This window comes from Sus scrofa, chromosome 14 (genome assembly GCF_054392235.1).
Source record: "Sus scrofa isolate SSC_HxYL_T2T_F1_AM1 chromosome 14, Sscrofa_HxYL_maternal_Yorkshire_Landrace_v2.0, whole genome shotgun sequence".
Taxonomy (NCBI): Eukaryota; Metazoa; Chordata; class Mammalia; order Artiodactyla; family Suidae; genus Sus; species Sus scrofa.
Window position 1 is genome coordinate 50,062,652 of NC_139396.1, and position 25,425 is coordinate 50,088,076.

Genomic DNA, 25,425 nt, shown 5'->3' on the forward strand with positions numbered 1-25,425 from the left:
TGGTCGGAAGGTTCCCCATCACACCCGCTTGGCTCCTGCCCGCCAGGGAAGGGATGGAGGTGGGGAGAACCCACTCTCCGCCCAGCCACCAAGCTGGGCAACCTCCCTAAGTTCACCTGAAGGTCCCACTAAGTCTGACAAGAGGTAATATCGAGTCTCCTGACCTGGGGTTCCAGCCTTCCCCAGGCACCGCCTCAACTCCACGTCAACATCCCTCAACATCTCAGGACGGAAGCATTCCTGAGTTTGGTTAAAAAAAAAAAAAAAAAAAAAAAAGGCTTTCACGTTGGCAGCACCGGAGAACAGTAAATAGGGTTTGGACTAGTCGGGGAACCTGGGTACACTGTTTCCGCCTGGGGTTCCAGCCCACCTAGCCTGGAGCCAACTCTGAGAATTTCGGGCAATCCTCGCTCCCTCCCTCTTTTCCTGCTGACGGTAAGACCCACTCCTTAGAGGCCCACAGCTGGGAGTCAAGTCTCCAGGTGCCCAGGTCAGGCGGGACCACCGCCACCTATGTGCCCTGATCCCCATCGGGGATCGCAGTTGTCACCTGGGTCATCTTCTTGTTGGTGGATTGGGGATTGGAAACCGATCCCGGATCCCAGGGGCACCCCGTCTGGGGGGCTAGTCCTGGTCGCCTTTCCGAATTAAGGCGCGTGCTTACCGCTCTGACCTCGCCGGGTCCCGTGGGCTCCGAGGAGGCGCCGGCGCCCCCCGCGCGGGCGTCGAGGATGCCAGGCGCCTGGGAGTAGAAGGGCGGGCTGGGGCTGGGGCTGGGGGGCAGCCCGGAGTCGGGGCTGTCCAGCAAGCCCTCCCGGCTCTTCTCCTTGAGGCTCTCCTCCATGCCCTGCAGATGCAGGTGGCCCACCATGTCTGGGGGGCGCGGGGCGCAGGCCCCCGGTTCCTTGGGGGGCTCCTCCACCGCGCTCCGGGGCCCGGGGCAGGCGGCGGCGGGGCAAGGGCTGAGGGCCCGGGACCTGCGGGCAGAGCCGAGAGGCGGCGCGTCAGGCCGGGAGCCCCCCAAACCCCTGGCTCCTCCGCCGGCCCCGCTGTGCGCGCCGCGCCCAGGAGGGGCCGGCGGTCCCGCGCCCCGATCCGTGCGCTCGGCCGGCCTCCGCGCCGCGCTGCCACGCCGGGCCTGCCGCCCGCCCGCCGCCACTGGTCGCACTCCAGCCACGCCGGGCCCGGCCTCGCCTCCGCTTCGCGCTCCTGCGGCGCGGCCCGGCCCAGCCCGAGGCGCACGCCGCCGCCGGGCCCTCTCAGCACCTTCCCGGCCGCGCCTCCTTTTCTAGGCACCTCCTCCTCCCTCCCCCCACCCCCGGCCCACCCCGCCCCCCGGCTGCGCGGTGGGCAACCGCCCCGTCCGGCGCCTCCACCCGCCCGCGCCCGGGGGACTGCACAGCCCGGCAACCGTCCGGAATAAATAAATACCCCAGTGGCGGCACCAAGGGGTGACTTTGGGGTCCCCAAGTCATCCCAAGTAACAGTAGTACTGACAGTAATGTCCGATGTGGCCATTCGAGGTTTCCTCCAGCTCACTGAAGTCGGAGTAAAAGAATCTTCAGAAACCTCTAGAAGATCTGTAACTTACAACAGAGGGGGTGGAAACAAGATGCTTAAATGCTCGCCAGGCTTCAAGATTGCTTCCTTAGTCCCTCTCTTTACAGCTGGACGGTGGGCCCCTCGGTTTATTTTCTAAGACACCCACCTAGGCCCTGGGTACTTGTGTCTCCCCCCCCCCCCCCCCATGGATTATCCAACACCAACAGACTGGGCCTTTGGGGTGGAAAGCCTTGGGGGGAAATGGGGCTGCAGGAGGTGACAAGAAACATTTCCTCAGGTCTCCAGCATCTGGCTGTTTCCCCAGCTTGTTCAGAGCAGGTTCTTGCTCATTGACAAAGTTCTCACCCATCTTTCCCAGCCTTTCCTTCCTCCCAAGGGAGAAGTATTTGCTTCTTGAAGACTGACAAAGAGGTCCTTGCATTTCTAGCTCCCACCCACTCACCCATTCAGACACCTGCCCCCACGACCCCCAGGTGATCCAGCCTTTCTTTTTTTCTTTGGTTGCATGGGTGGCATGGGGAAGTACCTGGGCTAGAGATCAAACCCAAGCTACAACAGTGACAATGCCAGATCCTTAACCTCTAGGCCACTGGGGAACTCCTACCCTTCCACTCTGAAAGCCGGGAATCCAGGGGCACCTGCAGATTGTTTTGAAAAAAGCAAGAATGTGGGAGAGGTTCATATTCCAGCCAAGGGAGCAGAGGAGAGGGGAAGGCTTGAGAGTGTGGACAGATACACTAGTTTGGTTTCTCTTTGGTGTCTGCTCTCAGGGCACCACCTTAAAGCAGGTGCATTCTGTCAGGATTGATGAAGCCCCAACTGTGTCCCCAGCCCTGGGTCAACCTCAGAACCACCCAGGAATAAGATAGCCTGGCTCTGGGGTGCCCAGTCTGATGAGGGGTGTAAACTCATCAGTAAGCACCGCTGTGAGGGTCATGGAGGAAATTAACAAGGCACTGCAAGCCACAGTGGTCCGAGGGACAATTTATTGATGGGATTTTCATGGAAGCCAGCTCTGAGAAGGTGACTTTTTTGGAGGGGGGGTGCCCATGGCATACAGACATTCCCAGGCCAGGGATTGAACCGGAACCACTTCAGCGACCTGAGCCACAGCAGTGACAATGATGGATCCTTAACCTGCTGAGCTACCAGGGAACTCCTGAGGAGGTGACATTTTAAGATGAATCTTTAGCAGCCACACTGTGACCTGAAGAAAGAGAGTTAGCCTTCCAGGTGGGGGGAACAGCAAGGACAAAGGTGCTTTCAGTAGCGAGAGTGAGGTACATTCCAGGAAGGGACAGAAGGGAGGGCCAGCTTCCTAAGAGTTCAGGGGAGCCAGAGAGGGGCGTGTTATCAGGAGAATTTACAGCCCATTTCCATATCAACCAGGAAGATGGAAGTCTGCTGTCCAAACAGAATTAACCACAAGTTTGAATATCTGGAGCATTCTGGGGGAAGAAAAAAAAAAAAAAAAAAAAAAAACCCAGAACAACGGACTCCGTTTGCTTCAATTCTTAGGCAAGACAGGGCTTCCTCAGCTGTTGAGCTACTTGACCAGAAATACAGGGCAACTCGTGATCATCTCATGGGACAAAAGTGGGGGGCTGTGCTTTTCAGAACAGGAACACAGTAAGATTCACTTTCCCCAAATGCTCACCCACTCAAACCCACAGAAGAGAGCTTGCTTCAACAGCCTGCACTGCTGGGCAGCCCTGGAGAAATGCCTTGGATGAGAACTGATTAAAGTGAAGCAGGCAGCACCATCAAGCAAGGGCTGGTGGGGTGCTGGGGGAGGCATGGGCCACAGGGCTGCCTCATTGAAGGGTTATCTTGACTTGATTTAAAATGTTGACACTTTTATCACATGGAATTTTTTGCATTAATTTTGATCTTTAAAACACTGCAGTAGGAGTTCCCTCTCTGGCACAATGTGATCGGAGGTGTCTCTGTAGCCCCAGGAAGCAAGTTCAATCCCTGTCGACCTGGTATGGTGGGTTAGGTTAAAGGATCCGGCATTGCCCCAGCTGCAGGGTAGGTTGCAGCTGCTGCTGGGATTTAATCCCTGGCTTGGGAACTCTGTATGCCACAGGGTAGCCAAAGAAGAAAAAAAAAAAAAAAAAAACATTGCAGTAAAATAATATTTGCCATGATTTCCATGTTTGGGACATTGCCTTAAATTTTTGTACTCCAGTTGAACACCCCACGCTCACCCTAATCCTGGCCCCCGTGTGCCATTCACCCTTATCAGGGGTGCCTTCATGACCATGTCCACTTGGGTTCTGGAAGTTTCCCTGCGCCCACACACAACTTCCCCCGAACTGGGCTTCCTCTGTGTAAGAGTGTTGAAGGTGCATATATGTCCAACGGCAGGAAAAACATGACCGAGCTACGCATGTCAGACACCCAGTTAGTGGCCCCCAGGAATGACCCCAGTGACCATGACCTCTGACCTTTTCGGATCCACTGCCCCATGCCGCAGGACTGCCCATTGACTGAAAGCTGGTACTGTAAAAGCTTCTATTTCTCACTATTCCAGATGGTCTGCAAATGTCAAAGAGGGGAATAAAGGCTGAAATTTCCATAAATTAGATTGAGCCAGGGGCCAGCGGGTGGGTGGGCGGCTGTCTTGGCTGGTCTCTGGAGGAAAGGGGGCTTGAATCTCTGTAATGTGAGGCCAGCAGAGTGGCGGGGGCGGGGGGGCAACGCGGGCTTGTCTTTCAAGATCTGAGTGCCTGCTTTGGGCCAAGTGCTTGGCACCAAAGCTGAGACCTGGAGTTCCTGCTGTGGCTCAGCAGGTTAAGAAACCGACTAGTATCCATGAGGATGCAGGTTTAATCCCTGGCTTCACTCAGTGGGTTAAGGATCTGCTGTTGCTGTGGCTGTGGTGTAGGCCAGCAGCTGCAGCTTGGATTTGACTCTTAGCCTGGGTACTTCCCTATGCCGAGGGTGCGGCCCTAAAAAAACAAACAAAAAAAAAGCTTGCAGAGACCTATATGTGGTGCTAAGGGATTTTTACTTCGTCTGCTGGGGAAGGGCGAGTCTCTAGATTGTAGGAATGAGTTGATGCAAGTAGCTTCTGAAGTTGGATTAAAGAGGGGAGAGTGGAGACAGAAATTGGATGGAGAAAGTCAATATTTAACTGAAAAGACGTATTAGGGTGCCCCAACAAGGCGTCTTGAAGCGTGTGTCCCGTGCTAGAGAGGAGAGCATCCCTGTACCATGTACTTTTGGGAAGGAAGACATTCATTGAGGACCTCATGAAGTCACTGGCTTCTAGGAAAAATTCCCCGGGGTGGTCCCAAGCTCCAAGGGGCTCATCAGGCACCCTGGGCATCAGGGGGACTTTCCCAGGCTGCTTTGTGAGGGGGGAGCTCAATGCTGGAGAGAGAAAGGCCAGAGGATTAAGGGGAAGGGCACAGAGAAAAAAAGGCTTTTTCATGGAAAGCCATTAGCCACTTGTTCCAAGAAACTCTGATGAACATTCATGAAGTAGGGCTGTGCATTCAGGGACAGCTGACAAAGTCCCCTGCACACGCACCATCTCGCACTGGAATCCCGCAAACACTCCTGACACTCAGGATGCTTGTGCGTTAGTTACTTCTCTTCTAAAATAAAGCAGATTGTGAAGTTCCCATCGTGGTTCAGTGGTAAAATGCCCAACTAGCATCCATGAAGATGCAGGTTCCATCCCTGGCCTTGCTCAGTGGGCTAAGGATCCAGCATTGCCGTGAGCTGTGGCATAGGTTGCAGAGGTGTCTCGGATCCTGCGTTGCTGTGGCTGTGGTATATGCTGGCAGCTGCAGCTCCAATTAGACCCTTAGCCTGGGAACTTACATATGCTACACATGTGGCCCTATAAAGCAAAAATAAAATAAAATAAAATAAAATAAAAAAATAAAGAAGATCAATCCATGGAGTCTCAGAGAGGTAAGTGACTTGCCTGAGGTCACACAGCTAGTAAGTAGAAAGGCAGAGTGGAGGTCCCGAGGATGGATGTGGCAGAAAGCTGCCAATGGGTCCCAACGTATATAGTGAAATAGGGGAAGCAAGACCGAGGTCCCAATTCTGATAACAAGGTACTTCTGTGACCTGCACAGAAAGTACTGAAGCAACAGCCCATCTGGGGATCATGCTGAAGACCCCAAAGGCCCAGGCTGAGTTGAAAGCAAAGATCTGGAGTTCCCTGATGGCTCATCAGGTTAGGGATCTGGCATTGTTCCTGATGTGGCATGGTCACTGCTGTGGTACAGGGCAAGGAGCTGTGAGTGTGGCCAAATAAATAAGTAATAATAATTTTTTAAAAAGCAAGCAAAGATCCACTCATATGACATAGTGATTGCACATAGATCACCCCCGCCTTGCCACCAGCACTGGAGTTCCCCTGGGACAAGGCTTGGTACTCCTGTGTCCCGCTGGGCTGTGCACACCATACACATCAAGTCTGAGTAATTGTACTTACAAGAGGCACCCAGAAGGGCCCTAGTCACTCACACTGTGGTCCCTGGGGAGGGGGTGGCTGGTTTACTGAATCAGATCTATGTGGCTGCCATAGTTGCTCAATGGTTGACATCATGTTCTGGAAAGATTGGCAGAATTTGGAGAATTACTTTACCTTTAGACATGAGAAAATGGAGACACAGAGAGGGTAAGCATTTTGCCTAAACTCACACAGCAGAGTACATTCTTAAAATCCTCATCAGTCTCTTTCTTGGTTATCATTCAGGAGTCTGTCTATAACAAAGAGCTCTCCCTTTGCACTGGCCAAAGTTAAAATCCACCAAAAAGCCCCCTTCTTCCCCCATTGAGAATGTGGGACTTGCAGACAGGTCAGAAATGCATGCTGTTGTTTCAGAAGCTTCCGGCAGATTCCAAATGGAGGGCTTTTGCTGGCAGGAATTGGGCACACCCCTGGGTAGGGCAATGGGGCCCATGGGGTGCAAGTTCTCACAGCTATAAATACTCACAGCTATAAATACTCCCTGTCCGCCTCCCAGGATCGCTCCCATTCAAAGGAAAAGGGTCTTCCTGCTGTCAGCTTGCTCAGCTGCCTGGGTTTGAATCCTGGCTGTGGGTGATTTGGGAAATTTGCATACCCTCTTGTGCCTAAGTGTCCCCATCCCTTAAGTGGGGATATCAATAAAGGGATTAAATGACGGTTAAATCCACAGGGATTAAACATAACTCGAGTCTACTTCCAGGCGCACCAGTGCCAGGCTGAGCCCTCGGCCCCATGGCAGCGAAAATTCTACAGCTTGCCTGACCCTGCTGTTATTGTTTTTGTTTTTTGGGGTTTTTTTTGCTTCAACAGTATCTTTTTATTTTTTTATTTTTTCCATTATAGCTGGTTTATAGTGTTCTGTCAATTTTCTACTGTACAGCAAGGTGACCCAGTCACACATGCTTGTATACATTCTTTTTCTCACATTATCATGCTCCATCATAATCACTGCACCTCACTTTACTCTCCAGTTAAAGTGACCAAAGTAGTTAACATATTAAATATATACATATATATGTATAATCAATATATCAACATGTAATCACTATATTGAGTATATATAAATATACATGCATATGCATATATGTATTTATTTTTTTTAAGAGAAGGAGGTGAAACATGAGCTAAATCCTTATCTTTTATATATGTAAAGGGCACAGATACCATCTGCCTCTAGGGAATCCAGGAAATAATAGTAGTCAAACATTATTTGGCATCACGTCTGTGACCTACACCACAGCTCATGGCAACACCAGATCCTTAACCCACTGAGCAAGGCCAGGGATCGAACCCGAAACCTCATGGTTCCTGGTCTGATTCGTTAACCACTGAGCAGCGACAGGAACTCCATGATTTTTTTATTTTATTGAAATGTAGTTGATTCACATGGTCGTGTTAATTTCTGCTGTCCAGCAAAGTGATTCAGTTATACATGCGTAATACACATATGTATATATTCTTCATCATATTCTTTTCTATTATGGTTTATCACAGGATGTTGCATACAGTTCCCTGTGCTCTGTAGTACGACCTCGTTGTTTATCCATCCCATATATGATAGTCTGCATCTGCTGACCCCAAACTCCCACTCCATCCCTCCCCCTTGGCAACCACCACTCTGTTCTCTGTGTCTGTGAGTCTGTTTCTCCCATTAGATTTGTTCCCAGGAGCACGGGAGCCAATGGGATAGGATTTCGGTGAAAGGCCCAGTGCGGTACAATGACATTTGGGCTGTGTATCCACAGCCAGTGGGTGCCCTGCCCATCCTCGTTGGCTGGTCTGGCCCAAGAGACTTTTCCGTAGTGCCCTTGCTCTGTCCCCAACAGGAGCCACGGATGTCCCCACCGGGACATAGCCCCACCACTGACTCACCTCTTCATTTTTAGCAAGTCCCCTGTGAGCCTGAGGCTCTGTCTTTGCCGGGCAGCTGTCTGTCTGGGGGTCAGGGCCTCCCCTGGCCTCATTGCCCTCGGGCCTGTGCACCGAGGGCAGAGAACAGTGTCCATGCCTGGGACCAGCCCCTGACAACCTGCCCTGCTAAGAGAGGGAAGTGGGGACAGAATGGGTCCAAAGTGCGTCTGGACTCGAGACTGCGTCCTTCGGCTGACCTCTGAATGCGTGGGTCTGGAACAGCCTCAGGCTTCCCAATGCCATGAGCAAAATAATTAAACCTCTGCTGTCAGGGTCTGTGGGCTGACTTCCCGGCTTGGAATTCCTGCTGCTCTTCCCTGTCTCCTTCCAGAAGGAGGTTGGTTGACTGCATGGCTTCAAAGCCATGTGCACAGGCATCTGCAGCTGAAAGGGTTTGCATGGCTGTTACTGGTTCACACCTTCAGGGTTTAAGGAGCTTTTAGCTGAAGAGGCCTTTTCTGCCAGCTTCTCCCAAGCTTGAGTAAACAGAAAACCTATTTATGTCTTCAGAGCATTTAATTAAGGCAGGGCAGGGATAAAACCAGTGACAGAGTGTAGTAAAAACGCAGACCTTTAAGTCAGGAGAAGGCTGCCCCAGCCCAGATGCATGTTCTTGGGGAAACCAGGTCCCCTTCCCGTTTTTGCTTTAAAGAATAACTTTAGGAGGAGTTCCTGTTAAAAGAATAACTTTAGGAGGAGTTCCTGTTGTGGCTCCGGAGGTTGAGAACCCGACTTGAATCCATGATGATGTGGGTTCGATCCCTGGCCGTGTTCATTGGGTTAAGGATCCGGTGTTCCCACAAGTTGCAGGGTAGGTCACAGATGTGGCATTGCTGTGAGCTGTGGTGTAGGCTGGCAGCTGCAGCTCCCATTCGACCCCTAACCTGGGAACTTCCATATATCATAGGTGTGGCCCAAAAAGAAAAAAAAAAGTAATATAATGAAAGTCCAAATACCCTTCTCCTCCATGCCTTGACTGTTAACATGTTAACACATACGGCCTCTGTCTTTCTCTCTCATGTGTGTGTAATAACCATTTTGTCCTCAACCATTTCAAAGTTAGTGGCAGACATCATGACCCTTAACCCCCAAATGATACCTATAAGAGTACAGGCGATCTCCTACATAACCATCACAGTGTGAGTGAACCAAGAGAACTTAACCTTGGTGCCATGATAATCTATAACCTTGACTTTAATCAAAATCCCCCCAATTATACAACAATGTCTTTGTTTTGGGTTTTTTGTTTTGTTTTTTTTTGTTTTGTTTTTTTGTCTTTTTACCTTTTCTATGCCTGCTCCTGAAGCATATGGAGGTTCCCAGATTAGGGGTCTAATCGGAGCTGTAGCTGCTGGCCTACACCACAGCCACAGCAATGCCAGCTCCAAGCCGCATCTGCTACCTACACCACAGCTCACTGCAACTCCAGATCCTTAATCCACTGAGCGAGGCCGGGGATCAAACCCGCAACCTCATGGTTCCTAATTGGATTCGTTTCTGCTGCACCCCGACAGGAACTCCTACAACAATGTCTTTGAAACTGCTTTCTTTTTCAACCCAGGGCCCCAGCACAAGATATACTTAGTTGTCACTGTTGGGGACAATTCTCCATGGCTCCCCTGTATTTCTGCACATCTGGCAAGCAGAGGCTGGGGCTGCCCTTTGTCTGGACGGTCATTTCAAGGATGTTTGTGAGGAGGGCAGCTTCAAAAGGTAGAGACAGTATCTCCTTCCAAGACAAAGTGTAGGCATGCTTACTGTCCCATATAAGAAAGATAATAACTCCCTGGTCAGGGAGGGGTGAGGGGAGAAGATCAGGCAGGCCTATTGTCCTTTATGAAACATTTGGGCTCAGAGTTCCCATCATGGCTCAGCGGTGACGAACCCAACTATTATCCATAAGGATTCAGGTTTCATCCCTCGCCTTGCTCAGTGGGTTAAGGATCTGGTGTTGCTGCAAGTTGTGGCATAGGTCACAGATGCAGTTCAGATCTGGTGTTTCTGTGGCTGTGGCGTAGGCCGGCAGCTGCAGCTCCCATTCGACCCCTAGCCTGGGAACCTCCATGTGCCTCAGGTGCAGCCCTAAGAAGAAGAAGAAAAAAAAAAATCATTTGGGTTCCTTTGAGCCAGTGTCCCTCCCCTATAACGCAAGGCACTGTATATGCAGGTGTCACCTGGCCTTCTTTAAGTGGCCCCGTGGGACTTGGGGCTTGAGAAAAATGCTGGCATTCTGGCCACTGCTGAGACTGTGGCTAATAACATCCTTTGTCTCTGACCTTCTGCCAGCACCCAGGTGACTGTAGCAGAAGGTTAACTTTCTTCTTTCTTTCTTTCTTTCTCTCTTTTTTTTTTTTTTTGTCTTTTTAGGGCAGCATCTGCAGCATATGAAAGTTCCCAGGCTAGGTGTCGAATCGGAGCTACAGCTGCCAGCCTACACCACAGCCACAGCAACACTGGATCCAAGCTGCATCTGCCACCTACACCACAGCTCACAGCAATGCCAGATTCTTAACCCACTGAGCGAGGCCAGGGATTGAACCCACAGCCTCATGAACAGTAGTTGGGTTCCTAACCTGAGCCACAAAGAGAACTCCCAGGCTAACTTCTAAGCTGGCTGGGAGGGTTAAATCTCAGATCCTTTTAGTCTTTGACAGTCATTTTCAGACTAGAGTAGAGGTCACTTCACACCCTCTGTAGTGGTTTCTCTTTGGCCCTTTATTCTAGAATAATCCTGTGCCTTTCTTTGTCTCTCTAGACATTGATGGTTTCAGGGCATTCAGGCCAGTAGTTTTGGAGGAAGTCCCACGATCTGCATTTGTCCGATTGCTCCCTCGAGATCAGACTTGGGATAAACACTTCCGCAGGAATTTGAGGCTGTTGACCTTGTGGCACCGACAGCAGGAGAGATGTCAGATCAGCCTGTCCCCGTTCCTGACGGGGCTGACGGCGTGTCCCTTGGCTGAGGTGGTGTCCACCCCGATTCTTCATTGTAAAGTTATCTTTCCCCATGTCATCCATCAGGAATCTGTGGGGAGATGTTTTGAGGTCACAGGAATATCGTGTTCCCTGACAAGCCTTAACCTCTGCAAACTTTGGTTGATGCATCTTCGAAGGGCACTGTGCTGGGTGACAGCCCTGGGTACAGTGATAATAATGTTTTCCTCCAGCCACAAAGATGACCCAACCCGCAGAGCCTAAAATATTTCCCACCTGGCCCTTTGGAGAAAAGGTTGCCAACTCCGCCCCCGCCCCCCCACCGCCGCAAGAGTGGCTGGTGGGGCCTGGAGGCGAAATTCTGAGTCTGTGAGGTACCATCAGTAAATCCCCTTTAACATGTTCATCTTTCTCTACCACTTTTGGTACCATTTTTCTAGGGGTTCATGGTTGTCTTGCTCTCAAGCCACCCTTAAAATTAAACACCAGGAGTTCCTGCTGTGGCTCAACAGAAACCAATTCGACTAGCATCCATGAGGATGCAGGTTCGATCCCTGGCCTCACTCAGTGAGTTAAGGATCTGGTGTTGCCCTGAGCTGCGGAGTAGTTTGCAGAAGTGCCTCAGATCCTGAGTGGCTGTGGCGTAGGCCGGTAGCTGCAGCTCCAATTCAACCCCTAGCCTGGGAACTTCCATATGCCATGGGTGTGGCCTTAAAAAGCAAAAAATACATTAAAAATTAAATAAACACAAATATCTTTAGGGTTTGATGTACGTGGAACCAGGGCCCACGCCCAGCTGGCAAAAGCTGTGGAAGCCGCCCCTTCCTCATGCCTCTCACTGGATGAATCTAACCGAGGCAAACCTGGGTTTTCCAAACAGGGCCCACCATCCAATTCGGTTTCAAATTATTTTCTCCAACTAGACAATGTGATGTCACCTCCCCTGGTGGCTATGTCTGCCTGAATCCATAGTGCCAAAACATCACTTCTTGATTTAGAGGGTTTGGAGGATGAAAAAGTTCTTATACTGAGGAAAAAGTCTTCCAAAAACCACTATGGCTTTTCAAGAGCTAGTATGGCAAACACTCATTAACTGGACAGTCGTTCTCAGCTGCCTCTGAATAAGGAAGCAGACAGGACATCTGTGTGTATTAAACAAACAGAAGACCAAGTCTAGCCTGGTTAGAGCCAAAGAGCCCAGGGTAGCTGAGAGACGTCGTGCAGAGGAGAGAAGAAACGCTTCACCAGCTCCTGCCAAACGCCGAGCTATTTCTCTTCACCTCAGAGAGACTGAGGGAAGAAGCAAGGCTACCAGGGGCCCTCCATCCCCGACCCCCCAACCCCAACCCGGAGAGGGTCCTGGGGTGAGCCCACTACAGAACAAGGCAAACAAATACCATTTCTATTCACTCTCCAAGGAAGATACAAGTCTGAGCAGATTTCCTGGTGGTGTGGTTTTCAGCTGAAAAGTGGAGACCAAGGGCATCAAGCAGGAAGCAAAGGAAAGGCTCTGGGTTCTGGGCGTGATGCCAGGGGATCCGGCGAGGCGGGGGCAGAACCTGGGTACAAGATTCCCAGGAGGGCATGGCTATGGGCAGAGGGAAGGCTCAGCCATGCTCCCCATGCCATCATGAGATTCTGAGGGAAAGGGAGAGGGCTTCTTGTCACCACCCCTTCCATCAGTGGTTATTAACTGAGTACCTACTGCATGGGGGATACAGCTGTGGATAAGTCAAACTTGGTTCCCATTCTGGAACCCTCCTATGCTGATGGTAGGTATGTAAGTTAGCACAACCACTATGGAAAACAGTATGGAAGTTCCTCAGAAAACAACAACAACAAAAAATAGAGCCACCATATGGTCCAGCAATCCGACTCCTAGACATGTATGCAGACAAAACAATTCAAAACAATTGTTCATAGCAGCACTATTCACAATAGCAAGACTTGGAAACAATCCAAATGTCCATTGACAGAGGAATGGATAAAGAAAATGTGGTACATATACACAGTGGAATAGTGCTCAGCCATAAAAAAGAAAGAAATAATTCCATTTGCGGCAACATGGATGAAACTAGAGATTCTCATACTATGTGAAAAAGTCAGAAAGAGAAAGACAAATATTGTATGATATCACTTATATGTGATAAAATATGGCAAAAATGGACCTATGTACAAAATAAATACAGACTCATAGACATAGAGAACAGACTTGTGGTTACCAAGGGGGAGGGAGGAGGATATGGGAAGGACTGGGAGTTTGGGGTTAATAGATGCAAACTATTCCATTTAGAATGGATAAGCAATGAGGTCCTGGGAACTCAGGATACAGGGAATTATACCCAGTCTCTTGGGATAGACCATGATGGAAAGGAATATAAAAAATATATGGGTATAACAAAGTCACTTTGCTATACAGCAGAAATTAGCACAACTTATAAATCAGCTGTACTTTAATTAAAAAAAAAAACCTTGGTCTCCATTCTTGCAGAATTTCCAATTGGGATTGGGGGTGGTGGGTAAAGAAGATAATTTCAGAGAGTTATGGATACTACTCAAATACAGTGGGATGATAGGATAGGGAATAACCAGGATGGAGCTGCTATAGATGGGGTGGTGAGGGGCGTCAAGGAAGCTCCTTCAGAGGTGAGTCTGAATGGTGAAAAGGGGCTCTAAGTAGAGCCTGAGGAAGGGCATTCCTCAGAGGGGGAATGGAAAGTGCAAAGGCCCTGAGGCCACCATGAACTCAAGGTGCTCTTTCTAAAGGGAAGAATGTAGAGAGAGACACAGAGAGAGGAGTAGGGGAAAATAACAGAGACTAGAAGACAAGAGAAAGGAGATGGAAGGGGAAAAGTGAAAAAGACCAGTTTTGAAGGACTGGAGGTTAAAGACAGGAAAAGTCATGGAGCGGGTGGGGAAGAAAGCCATTGCCTAAAAAATGAATCAGTGCATTAGGGAGATGGGGTACATGTACAGCCTGCCCGCACTGCCTCTGCTCCTTCATGATCCCTACTTGTCTCTATGTGTGTGGACTTGGCATTTTTGCTGGCTTCATGTGTATTTAGTTCTCATTTCCCCAACTGGATTCTAAACTTCCCAATGGCAGACAGCATGCCTTAGACTTTTTTCCCCTTTCTGTCCAGCACAGTGGGGTTATTAATTATTGTTTGAACAAATGGATAAATGGATGGATAAATGGATGGATGGATGGATGGATGGATGGATGGATGGATGGGTGGATAGATGGATGATGGATGGATGGAGAGATGGATGGCTGATGGATGGCTGTTTAGATAGATGGATTCTCAAACTAGACTGTGTCTGCAATTAGCCATGTTTATATCTTGCCCGGGTTGGATAAATATTTTGCACACATACATACAGTCACATAGAGCACAAGAGTAAGTAAGCACACTCACTTAAAAGAACATCTCTGACATTTCAGCTTTTCTGCAGTAAGGATCAGCAAGTTGGCAAACTGATGCCAGGAGGCTTAAGAAGAGGTTAAGACTATCTGTTACATCAAGGTGACCATGCTGCTTTAGCTAGGCACACAGCTAAGTTTAGCAGAGACAAACAAGAACATGTAGGAAATATCAAAAAGAGGAGGAAGAAGTAGTAAATGTGGCAAGATTGCTAATGCTTACCAGTTTTGAAGTTCCACTCTTCTGCCAGGGGACACAGCTTCACTCTATATACCCCAGGCTTCTGACAGGTGTGGAGTTGCGTTCTGGTCACTGGAAATTGGATGGGAGCCATGTGCACTACATCTGGGCCTGGCCCATAGATCATCTCCTGTGTTCCTTCTCCTTCAGCCAGTGGCTGAATGGAAAGGACTCCAAGGGCCAAAAGGAGGGAAGAGCCACAGGATGGAGGGATCCTGGGTCCATGAGTGACTGCCTGGAGAAGAGCTTGCTAGCTGACACTGTGTAGCCGCTGAGATTTGGGGGTTGTTTGTTACATCAGCTCGTGCTGCCTGTCCTGACTCTCACGGAAGAGATGAGGAAGATGAGAGATAGGGCTCTTCCTTCATTCAGAAGAATCCAGAACTCAGTGGTATCCAGATGCCAACTCTTGGGATAAAGCCCAGGGGCATGAAATGACTCTCCCTGTGACATGGATGTGATGGACAAGCCCAGGGAAAAAAGAACAGAAGGGCTCCATTTCCTACAGGTAACAGGTACCAGAACAGGAGCATATGAAGTCAAGTTACCTGATGTGGAGGCCTACAAATATCATATTTTAAAAACAAGAAAAAAAACTGGAAGATAGAGATAGATGATAGCTAGCTAGCTAGCTAGCTAGGCAGACGCATGATAGGAAAAACGTTTGAGTAGAACTTCATTTTGAAAAATAAATCCAAAATGATAGAAATCAAATATAAGCTAAGTTCATTTCCATTTACTAAAGGATTGTAACTCTGCTCTAATTCTTAGAGCAGATAGATGATCAAGAATGATTTTTTTTCCTTTGGAAAATGTTTCTCCAAAATGTTTTTTTCCCAAGAAAATTGTCTAAAAGCACTATTGACATCTTTCCCTTTGCATTTGACCTTCTTGCAACTCCTGTGGTTCAGAGATGACTTTTTTTTTTTTTTTTTTTTTTTTAAGTTCAAGGGTTTAGTTGCCATTTCCAGAGGCTTCATTCAGTCCTTCCAGATTCAAGTCACTGTCTCACAGGCGAGACATTCCTGGGTGAAACTGGGATCGGCCAGTGTCCTTCAGGTGACCGCAGATACCAGATACTCTCGTCACCAACTTCGCATAGCAGCTGGCTCCCAAGGGCATCTCTTTTTTGTTCCCTACAGGACACACTAAGCAAGTCCTCTGTACCATCTTGCAGGGCAAGCCCCTCCTCGGAGCTTAACTGGCCACCTTGACTTTGGAGCCACTTGCTGATGTGAGCAGAGATTAGCATGCCGAGCCTAATTCTTCTGGGAGGTTCCCAGGCTGCTGTTTACCCTGATTCCTGGCCATCCACCGTATTTCCTACTACTGTTTTTCTAGCCTACTTAGCTATTCATGGGGAAAATATCACAGTGGGTAGGAAGTTTTTGCTCAAAAGCCAAACAAAGAGAAGAAAAACAAGGGCAAAGGGAAGGCAGCGTATTAAAAAAACAGACTTTGAGAAATGCCGACCGCTCTTGTTAGGCAAGTAATTTCCCAGGGTTGCTTAACTGTACAAGGAAACTCAAGAGCTGCAAAAATCATCCAAGCTAAAGAAAACACAGTCGTTTCAGATGGACTTTCTGTACGTTTGCTAGAGTTTGCCCACGGTGAGGCTCCTGGCACCTGCCAGGGTTGAGGGAGGAGACGCTGCTTAGAAGCCAGCTGGACAGAAAGCTGGACATCTGGGAGATTCTCAGTGTCCTTCCTCTTGCTCGGGCTCTGGAAGTGGGTTTTTTGTAGTCACTCTGGGTGCCTAGGTTTCTAATCAAAGAGGAAGTGGAGGGTGAGGAAATGTTTTTCTTGGTAACAACAGCGGGGTTCATCTCACCACTCGGGGCTCTACTCAGATGTCACCTCCTCTGAGAGTTCCCTGACAGCGCAGCGGGTTTAGGATCCAGTGTTGTCACTGCAGCAGCTCGAGTCACTGCTGTGACGTGGGTTCGATCCCTGGCCTAGGACCTTCCACATGCTGTGGGCACAGCCAAAAAAAAATGTCAACGCTGGGTGGATACCATCCTTGACCATTCTGCCTAATCTCCCCCGCACCCCAGTCATTCTATTCTGATACCGTTTTGTGGCCTTCACAGAATGTTTTACCACCTAAAATTATGAGGTTCACTGTTTTGTGTCTCCCATGCCAGCAGGCAACTCTGGGGAGGAAGGAATTTACCTCTTTTATTCACCAGTCAATCTTCAGCATCTGGAAAAAATGTCAAGCACGGAGTAGATAGTCAATAAATGTTTATTGAATTAAACTGAATCCTTAAGTTAGAAACACAGAGGAAGAAATGATAGAAAACATCATTGCATTCCAGAAGGATTGGACTCTACCTCCTGGGAGTTTCTTTACAGAAAAAAAAAATACATATGCATATTTTTTCCATAGGTGATTCAATAAATGCAACTCTTGTGCAAAGCATGGCACGAAATAACCAGGGTTATTGTCAAAATATAATAGGATAATTGTGTAAAGTACTTCATGGAGTGTCTGGTATGTTGTGAGTGTTCAGTGAATACTGGTGCTTAATATTAACTCATACTGAGCTCAAGGTCAACTAAGTTCTGTCTTTTCCCCACGTGCTTTTATAAATTCACATCTTCCACTTCTAGTCCTTCTGGGTTTTTGAGATGTGGTTTGATCTCTGTATAATTCATCTTGTTAGGCTCTGCCAAAAATATTTCATCATTCATCAGACTATTCTTCCAGGCTTCGTATAATTTTTGAGTGTGATCAGCACATCTTTGATGGTCTTGTGAAAATCATTAATAAAAATGTTGAGGGGGATGAGACAAGGGCTGAGTCCTGTGGCATACCATCAGAGACCTTTCTGCAGGTCAGCATCAGCAGCATGTAATCAGCCCTCTTTGGTTCATCACTCTGATGGTTACAAAACCATTTGATCATGTTCTCATTGAGCTCACATTTCTCCATCTTGTTTATGAGGAATAACCTTTGCCATGCATTTCCAAAATGCAGTTATAGCTACAGAATTCCTCTGATTTATCATGCTACCCACCTAGGATAATTTATCAAATAAGTAAAAGGCATTTGTCAGGTATGATTTATTCTAAGTGAACCCATACTGGCTTCCAGAGATCACTCTTTATTTTATAAATTCAAAGTTATCCTATTAGGAACTGTATTAGTCAGCTTAGGCTAAGCTATGCTACAGTAACATATAGCCCCAGATCTCAGTGGCTTACAACAACAAAGGTTTATTGCTCACACTGCATGTCCATCACAGGCTGGCTGAAGTTTTTCTCCACATCACTCTTCATTCTGGGAACCCATGCTGAAGAAGCTATCATTCTTGGGACATGCCAGTCTTGTGGTAGAGAGAAAAGCAAAGTAGAGGACCTCACAGTGGTTCTGAGGGCCTCTGCCCAAGAGCGAGACACATTTCTTGTGCTTACACTCTATTGGCTAAGACAAGTCATGTGATCGAACCTGGTATCAGTGGAGGAGGGATATACAGGGGCATAAAGAGGGGGCCCAGGAGTTCCTGCTGTGGTGCAGTGGGTTAAGGATCCAACTGCAGCGGCTCAGGTTGCTGTAGAGGTACAGGTTTGATCTCCAGCCTAGTGGGTTAAGGATCCAGTGTAGGTCACAGCTGTGGCTCAGATTCAGTTCCTGGCCCAGGAACTTCCATATGCCAAGGGTGTGGCCAAAAAAGTTTTAATTAAAAAAAATAAAGTGGGGGGTCCTTAGGGAGGGGTAGAGATATTTTGAACAATAACACAATCTATCACTCTTATCAAGAGTAGAATTCCCCTCTGACATCTTTATAAAATTAGGATTTTCTCCTAATACTATAGTATCTGGAATTATCAAACTAACAACAGTTGAATCCTGTCATAAATCAACGTTCTGAGCACTCAAGGGAATGACTTCGAGATTTAAGTGAGACTCTGACCTGCTGCGTACACACAGGGGTGGGGACCCAGACGTTATGGCAGGTGAGTTGCTTTCCATTTCTCCACCCACTTGCTGAACCAGAGATCTGAGACTCACCCTCAGCTCTTTTCCTTAACTTCAACTTCAGATCCTGTAGCCTTTCTCCCAAACATCTCTGGGCTCTGTCCCCTTGTCTCCAAGTCTTTGGCAACACCCTAGTTTAAGATCAAATCTCCCCTCCTCTGGACTCATGAAATCACTTCCTAAATGGACTCCTGGTCTTTTCTCTTGATCCCCTAACCCATCTTCCACCAGCTGATTGAGGGACCTTTTGAAATGCAAGGACCACCATGTCCCTCTCTCTTTTTTAAACTTTCATTGTTGCCTCTTTACAAATGGGCTACAATTCAAACTCCTGAGGGGACCGGGTAATGCATAGTAAAGAGCAGGAGTGTCACATCAGCTTCTCTTGGGTTGAAAGCTGGGATGCCCCCTGCTAACCATCTGTGTCATCTCTGGCAACTCTCTCCACCTCTCTGAGCCTCTGTTTCCTCATCTGTAAAATGGCAATACTATCAGTCCATACTTACAGGTTTCTGTGAGCATTAGATAAGATACCACATGGAGAACACTTAGTAAACTCTCAATAAACAGTAACGGGTACTAACATCACAGTTTGAATATCATGAGACCCCATTCTAGCCACTTCCTCTCTACCCTTGTTCTCCTGCTCCTCCCACCCTTGTGCTGCTGTGTGGTCCCCTGAACACACTATGCCGTTTGATGTCTTGGGCCTCTGATAGATGTTCCTTCTGCTGAAACATCCTTCTTGCTAGGAAAACATTGGGAGCATGGCAGGGGGCAGTGTCCAACTCTTAGAGCAGTTTTGCTTGTAACCTCCAGACCCTGGAAGCAACCAAGAGGTCCTTCAGTGACTGAATGAATACAGTGGTCCATCCAGACAATGGAATATTATTCAGCATCAAAAAGAAATGAACCACAAAAGACATGAAGGAAACTCAAAAGCATATTGCTAAGTGAAAGGAGCTATCTGAAAACAAGGCTATATGTGGTCTGATTCCAACCATATGACACTCTGAATAAGGCAATGGAGACAGTAGAGAGATCTGGGGTCATCAGGAATTGGGGGAGGAGAAAAATAGATGGAGCAGAGGGGATTTTTAGGGCAGTGAAGCTATTCTGTGTAACAGTATGAAGGTGGGTACTTAAACTTGTTTTAAAACCCTTAGAACCACACAACAACAAAGAGTGAATCCTAATGTACACTATGGGTGGTAGTTAATAACAACAGGTCAATACTGATTTATCAGTTGTAATAAAGGAACTGAACTAATGCAAGATGTTAATAATAGGGGAGGCAGGTGGGGTACTTTCTGCTCTCTTTTCTGTAAACATAAAACTGCCCTTTTTAATAGTTTATTATTTTTAAAAGATGCCTGCTCTACCTAAGGAGTCTGGGTTTGAATTCTCTCTCTGCTACTAACAATACACGTCAGCATCTAACACTTAGCCTCTCCGAGCCACAGTTTCCTCATCTGTAAAATGGGGATCATAATAGCATCTACCACATAGGGTTGTTGTGAGAAGAGTGAATTGGTATCTCAAATGTACCTAGAGAAAGTTCCCTGGTGGCTCAGTGGTTTAAGGATCTGGCATTGTCACTGCTATAGCTCAGGTTGCAGCTGTGGCATGGGTTCGATCCTTGGCCCATGAACTTTTGCATGCCACAGGTAAGGCCAAAAGAACAGTACCTAGAACAGTAGTGTTGGGTAAGTGCTAAGTGTTATTATTATTGCCATTATCACGTGGCTATAGTAGAAGCATCAATGGCCATCGTAACTTGAATTAATGGGGGAAGAATAGAACTGGTTGGGGTGCCACTCACCCACACCTCAAAGCAGACAGAACCCCAAGATGTCAAGCACTCCCAGTTCTCTCCACCTGAAAAAATGATTAAACATGCACACGATGCCAAGTTCCTTCCAGGCTAAGCCAGTTGAGAACCCCTGATCTCTGGTTCTCTTCACCAGGAGAGTAGAGCTTTTTCAATCCTCCTGAGGAGAAGGTCTGAGGTTAGGGGGCTCCAGCACCCCATTCCCTTCAGCCAAAGAGGGCCGAGCTCTTGGTTACTTCATAGCGACGTTCCCAAAGGATGTTCCTGCAGTGGTGGGAAGGGCAGAACCCCAGGGAGGACTCAGGGTGAGCCGGCTCTGGCACCTCAACCCAAGATGGTGGCTTTGCACCCCTCTTGTCTGCTTCCCCCCGTCACATCTCCTCACAGGCTTCACCCAGCTCCGTGCAGGTGCAATGGGTCTGCTCCCACCTCAGGGCACCCCACAGACTTGGGGCTGCTTCCAGTGGGGGTGGGGGACGGGGTGGGGGTGGGTGAGCAAGGAGGTGGTTTTCACACGTGAACTGCCCAGCCCTTGTGTGTGTGAAACCCAAAGTCGGGGGGTGGGGGGGCAGTTCGCATCCACGGGGGAACCCCCCCTCCCCCCCGCCGTGGGGGCAGCTCCTACGGAGGAATGCTTCCCGTTCCTGTCCTCCTGGGGGCAGGTCTGAGGCTGCATTTCATAAGCAGGTCTGACAGGGCGGACCTCCAGCTGATAAGGACCTGTGTGTCAGTGGTCTCTCCTTGCCTCACTTCTGTTCCCTGGGGCCGCAGCAGTGAACAAACCATCTTCTTGCAAGCCTGAAGCTCTGCTTTAGGGCTGAACCCAGGCTAAGACACTGGCTGTCTTAAGACACTGACACACTGTCAGGTGGTACCAGATCCATCCTCACCTCTTAATGCATATGAATGTGGTGCGTAGACACACACACACACACACACACACACACACACACACCCCACCTCCCAACACAAACCAAACCACATCCACAGGGAAAGGATTTCCCCAGCAAGTGCCTTCAAGAATCAAAGGAACCAGCTCCCCTGGGGCCAGAGTCCCATGTGCCCTGGGCTGTCCACGCGGCCCGAGGCAGTGGGCGTGCAGTCAGCAGGTCACGGAGGTTTCTGGAAGAGAGGTGGGGTGAAGTCTGGCGGAGGAGCCGCAGACGTGCGCCCCTAAATTACGCTATTTTCCTTTTCCCAGCAGAATGAATGCAGCCTCAGACAGATGCTGCCCCGCAGCTGTTTGTGGTGGGGGCCCTGCAGCAGGCCAGTGACTTTGAAAAGGGGGATTGGAATGGAATCTGACAAAGGGACCACTGTCTTTGAGGGAACTTGACATGAGCCCAGCCAGGCTGAGCGGCGGGAGTTTGCACAGCTGCGGCTCGAAGCAAACATGTACTTTGAGCTGACCTGGGCCCGTGGCTTTCGCGCGTTAAACCTGACACTTTCCAGATGGACGGCGCCCTCCCTCTGGCAGCATCCACGGCACGTCCCCGGGTCCACATGCACTCCCGACTCTGCCCTGTCAATGCCACATTGTGCTGGAGACCCCGGGCCTCTCCCGCCCACACCGCACCCCGACCTGAAGGTGGTTCCCCCCAGGCTGAGCTGCAGATTTACCAGCTGGATTTCCAGCTAGTTCAAGTTCAAAGTCAGCTCCACAGCCACTGCCACTCTGACCTCCACTGCTTCTTCACGCCTGGCTCTGGGTTGGGTGGTGAGGGGAGGCCAAGCAGCCTTTCCAGAAAGTTCTTTTCAGCTCGCCTTAGGGTGAACCTCAAGATCTCCAGCACCAGCAAGGGGGCAGCTCAGCTGGAGTTTGGGGGTGCAGGAGGGTATCTGGCCACTGTCTCTCAGTACTGTCTGGGCTGGAAGAAAGCATGTGATACATGGACATGGGCAGCCCAGTGGGGATCCCAGCAGCTCTGGGAGCTGGGGCAGGGGGGTGAGGGGCAAGGGTTGCAAACCCCAGGCACGGCATCCATTCTGGAAGTTACTCCGCTCAGCAGTCCTAACTGGAGGCTGGGGGGCAACAGATGCCCTAGGGCGCTATGCTGAGTGGCAGTGGTGTGTGGGCCACTTGAACATTCTCTTAGGAGGATATAGAACACATCCATCACCCAGAGGGCTCCCTTCTGCCTCCTCTCAGTCAACAACCCCAGAGAACCCTCCAACTGGACTTTTATAGTCACTGATGACTTTTGCATAAAGATGAACTAAGATTCATCTTTATTTTGCCTAAAGTCAGAGGGAGAGAGCACCTTAGTAAGATGTACATGGTGTCATATAATATGGGCTCTGTTGTGTCTGGCTACTTTCATGCAGCATAATATTGTTGGGGTTCACCCATGTTGTTGGTAGCACTAGTGGCTTGTTCTTTTTCCTTACTATATAGTATTCTTTTGTCTGAATACATCATAATTTGCTTAGCCATTTGCCATGAATGTTTGTGTCTCTACACCCCCTAACATTCCTACTTGAAATCCTAACCCTCAATGAGATACGAGGAGGTGGGTCTTTGGGAGATGCTTAGGTTAGGAGGGTGAAGCCCTAATTTTGGGATTAGTGCCCTTAAAAGAAGAGACACAAAGAGTTCCCTGGTGGCTCAGCGGGTTAAGGATCCAGTGTTGTCACTGCTGTGGAACTTCTGCATGCTATAGGTGCAGCCCCCCTCCCCACCAAAAAAGCAAGAAAAACCAGGAGAAGGCTCTCGCCCAGATCCCAATCACACTGGCATCCTGATCTCAGACTTCCAGCCTCCAAAACAGTGAGAAATAACTGTTGAAACCACCCACTCGATGGAATTCTTCTACAGCAGCCCCAACCGAGACAATGACCAGATGAAAATGAGTAGATCTGTCACGTGGTGCATTCAAAATGTTAAGGGATGCCTGCCAAGGTCCAGAGATCGATTATAGAAGTCTATGAGGGAAGCTTGGGAGGAGGTGGCCAGGGCAGAGCACATGTGGGGTTTACAGCCAGCGGTGTTCTGGGCGGGACATGGGGGAGTCCAGCGCAGGCGCACAGCTCTGGAACCTCTTTGGGAATCCCAGCTCTGTCCATTTCCTGACTGAATGGCCCTGGACACTTCATTTACTGTTTTCCCCATAGATGGGCTACAATCAGCACTGACCTTGTAGAGTTGCTGTGACAGTTAAACAGAGTAACATACATCAGGTGCTTCAAATAGTGCCAGGCACAGGCAAGAACACAAATATTGTTATGTTATTACCAGTCCGCTAAGATCTGGCTCAGAGACACAACGAAATGGAGAAAAGTCTTCTTGACTACCCTCCATTTGTTTCATTTGCGCCCTCCCTCCCCTCTTCTCCTTGGCCTTTTCTTCCATTTCTGACACAGTGGAGGGTGAGGCGATGGGGAAGGGGTGGGCTGCCTCAGACCTCGCTGTCTTGTGGATTATTGGAACTGGTCCGTCCTGAGCTGCACCGGTGCTGGCCCCACTGGGAATGCTGATTCAGCAAGACGTTCAACCCTGGAAAGACGTGGACTAGAATCCTCCCCTTTAGCTCTTCTCCTCTGGGAATGAAGTGAGGGTCTTCCGTTCACTTTGGTGGTCGAGATGGACCATTCACAGAAGAGACTTTGAATCTAAATGGGCTGTTTTGAGTCAGAGGAAGTCAAAGAATTAAACTGGGGCAAATCATCTTAATGTCCGGAGAGTTTGATTACAAATTTCTTGAGTAAAGTCTTGCTCCAAACTGATGTCAGGGAAGCACCATCCTGTCATGCCCCTAACACCACTGTCTCAGTTACTGGTTGTCACAATAACGCCAAGTAAAACACAGTCACAACACCTCATCGAGCGGACGGCTGAGTGTCTTGGCTGATTTCAGCTGGCCTTTCGCTCACATGTTTTGAGGTCAGCTGGCTCTTGGCCGGTCTAGATTGACCCTGGTGGGCTAGCCCGGGCACATTCTTCAAGTGGAAACCTGCAAGGCTCCTTGAGGTCTAACCTAGGAACTGCCTCACTATCACATCTGCCTCATTTCTTTTTTTTTTTTTTTCCGTCTTTTTTAGAGCCACACCCACAGCATATGGAGGTTCCCAGGCAAGGGGTCTAATCAGAGCTACAGCTGCCAGCCTACACCACAGCCACAGCAACTCAGGATCTGAGCCATGTCTGTGACCTACACCACAGCTCACAGCAACGCCGGATCCTTAACCCACTGAGCGAGGCCAGGGATCAAACCTGCAACCTCATGGTTCCTATTCGGATTCGTGTCTGCTGCGCCACAACGAGAACTCCCGACATCTGCCTCATTCTATTGGCCAAAGCCCAGAGTTAGAGTAGGAAAACACCACAGAGTTCTAAAGCAAAGGGCACATGACCTAATCACCCAAAGACACCCCACCCACCCCCTGACCTCCTAACACCATCACCTTGGGGGTTAAGTTTTCAGTCAATGAACAAACATTCAGTCCAGAGCACTCATGGTGAAAGGGGGTGTCTGGATCCTTCAAGATTATCATCAAAGAGGATCTTTATTAATTGAGGCGGGAGTTGAGCCTTTTATCTCTATGAACTGCCTGGGAAGAAGGAGGAGGCTCCTTGTAACTCGACACAGTGGTCCTGGGTCCCCCATTGGCTGTGAGACCCCTGGTTATAAGTCCTGAAGCTCTGCTCATTTCATTCCACAGAGTGGATTCCCGGTGTGGGTTGGATCCCTGTCCTTCCAGGGAGACTTTGTCCCTGAGTCCCTGGGAGACCACTATCCCAGCTCCCTGCTCCCACGCCTTTGGATTCTGCAGATCTGATCTCACTTGCATCTCCCTGTGGACCGCTTCAGACAGCACTACTCTCACACTCCACCTGTCCAGCTGCCTCTGTGGCTCTGAATCCTCCCTCTGTGGAGCTGGTGGGAAAAGGGAGCTCTTGGGAGCCCTGGAGAGACATTCTCTGAGCCCTGCCTGAGGACAGCCCCCCACCCCTATCCCACCCCAAGTGTGAGCTGGTGTTTTCTGGGAAAGAAATGTGCAAAGAGAAGTTTGAAGCCGTGGCTCTCAGACTGGGAGAGACCGG

At 49.1% G+C, this 25,425-nt stretch overlaps 1 protein-coding gene and 2 long non-coding RNA genes across 10 annotated transcripts in view; 1 reads left to right on the forward strand and 2 right to left on the reverse strand.

Annotated features, from left to right (window-relative positions):
• Nucleotides 1-25,425, reverse strand: part of RFLNA (refilin A) — a 199,074-nt gene that overhangs the window by 16,054 nt on the left and 157,595 nt on the right. Inside the window, exons 2-4 of one of the 8 annotated variants that reach the window (XM_084996322.1) lie at nt 6,055-6,139; nt 1,432-1,586; nt 665-977 (exon numbers count right to left, since the gene is read on the reverse strand). In XM_084996322.1, the coding sequence (XP_084852448.1) occupies nt 665-977; nt 1,432-1,586; nt 6,055-6,139 (553 nt within the window). Of the gene's footprint in view, nt 1-164; nt 241-664; nt 1,262-1,431; nt 1,587-4,013; nt 4,051-6,054; nt 6,140-25,425 lie in introns of those variants that run through there. The other 7 variants (XM_084996323.1, XM_084996324.1, XM_005670568.3 and 4 more) reach the window with 7 other exon arrangements.
• Nucleotides 234-24,048, forward strand: LOC146396538 (uncharacterized). Its single transcript, XR_014827383.1, has 2 exons — nt 234-435; nt 21,586-24,048. It is a non-coding gene; the product is annotated as an uncharacterized LOC146396538 (long non-coding RNA).
• LOC146396539 (uncharacterized) overlaps nt 16,799-25,425 on the reverse strand; it is a 121,907-nt gene continuing 113,280 nt past the window's right edge. Inside the window, exon 2 of the long non-coding RNA XR_014827378.1 lies at nt 16,799-20,648. This is a non-coding gene — a long non-coding RNA (uncharacterized LOC146396539). The remainder of the gene's footprint in view (nt 20,649-25,425) is intronic.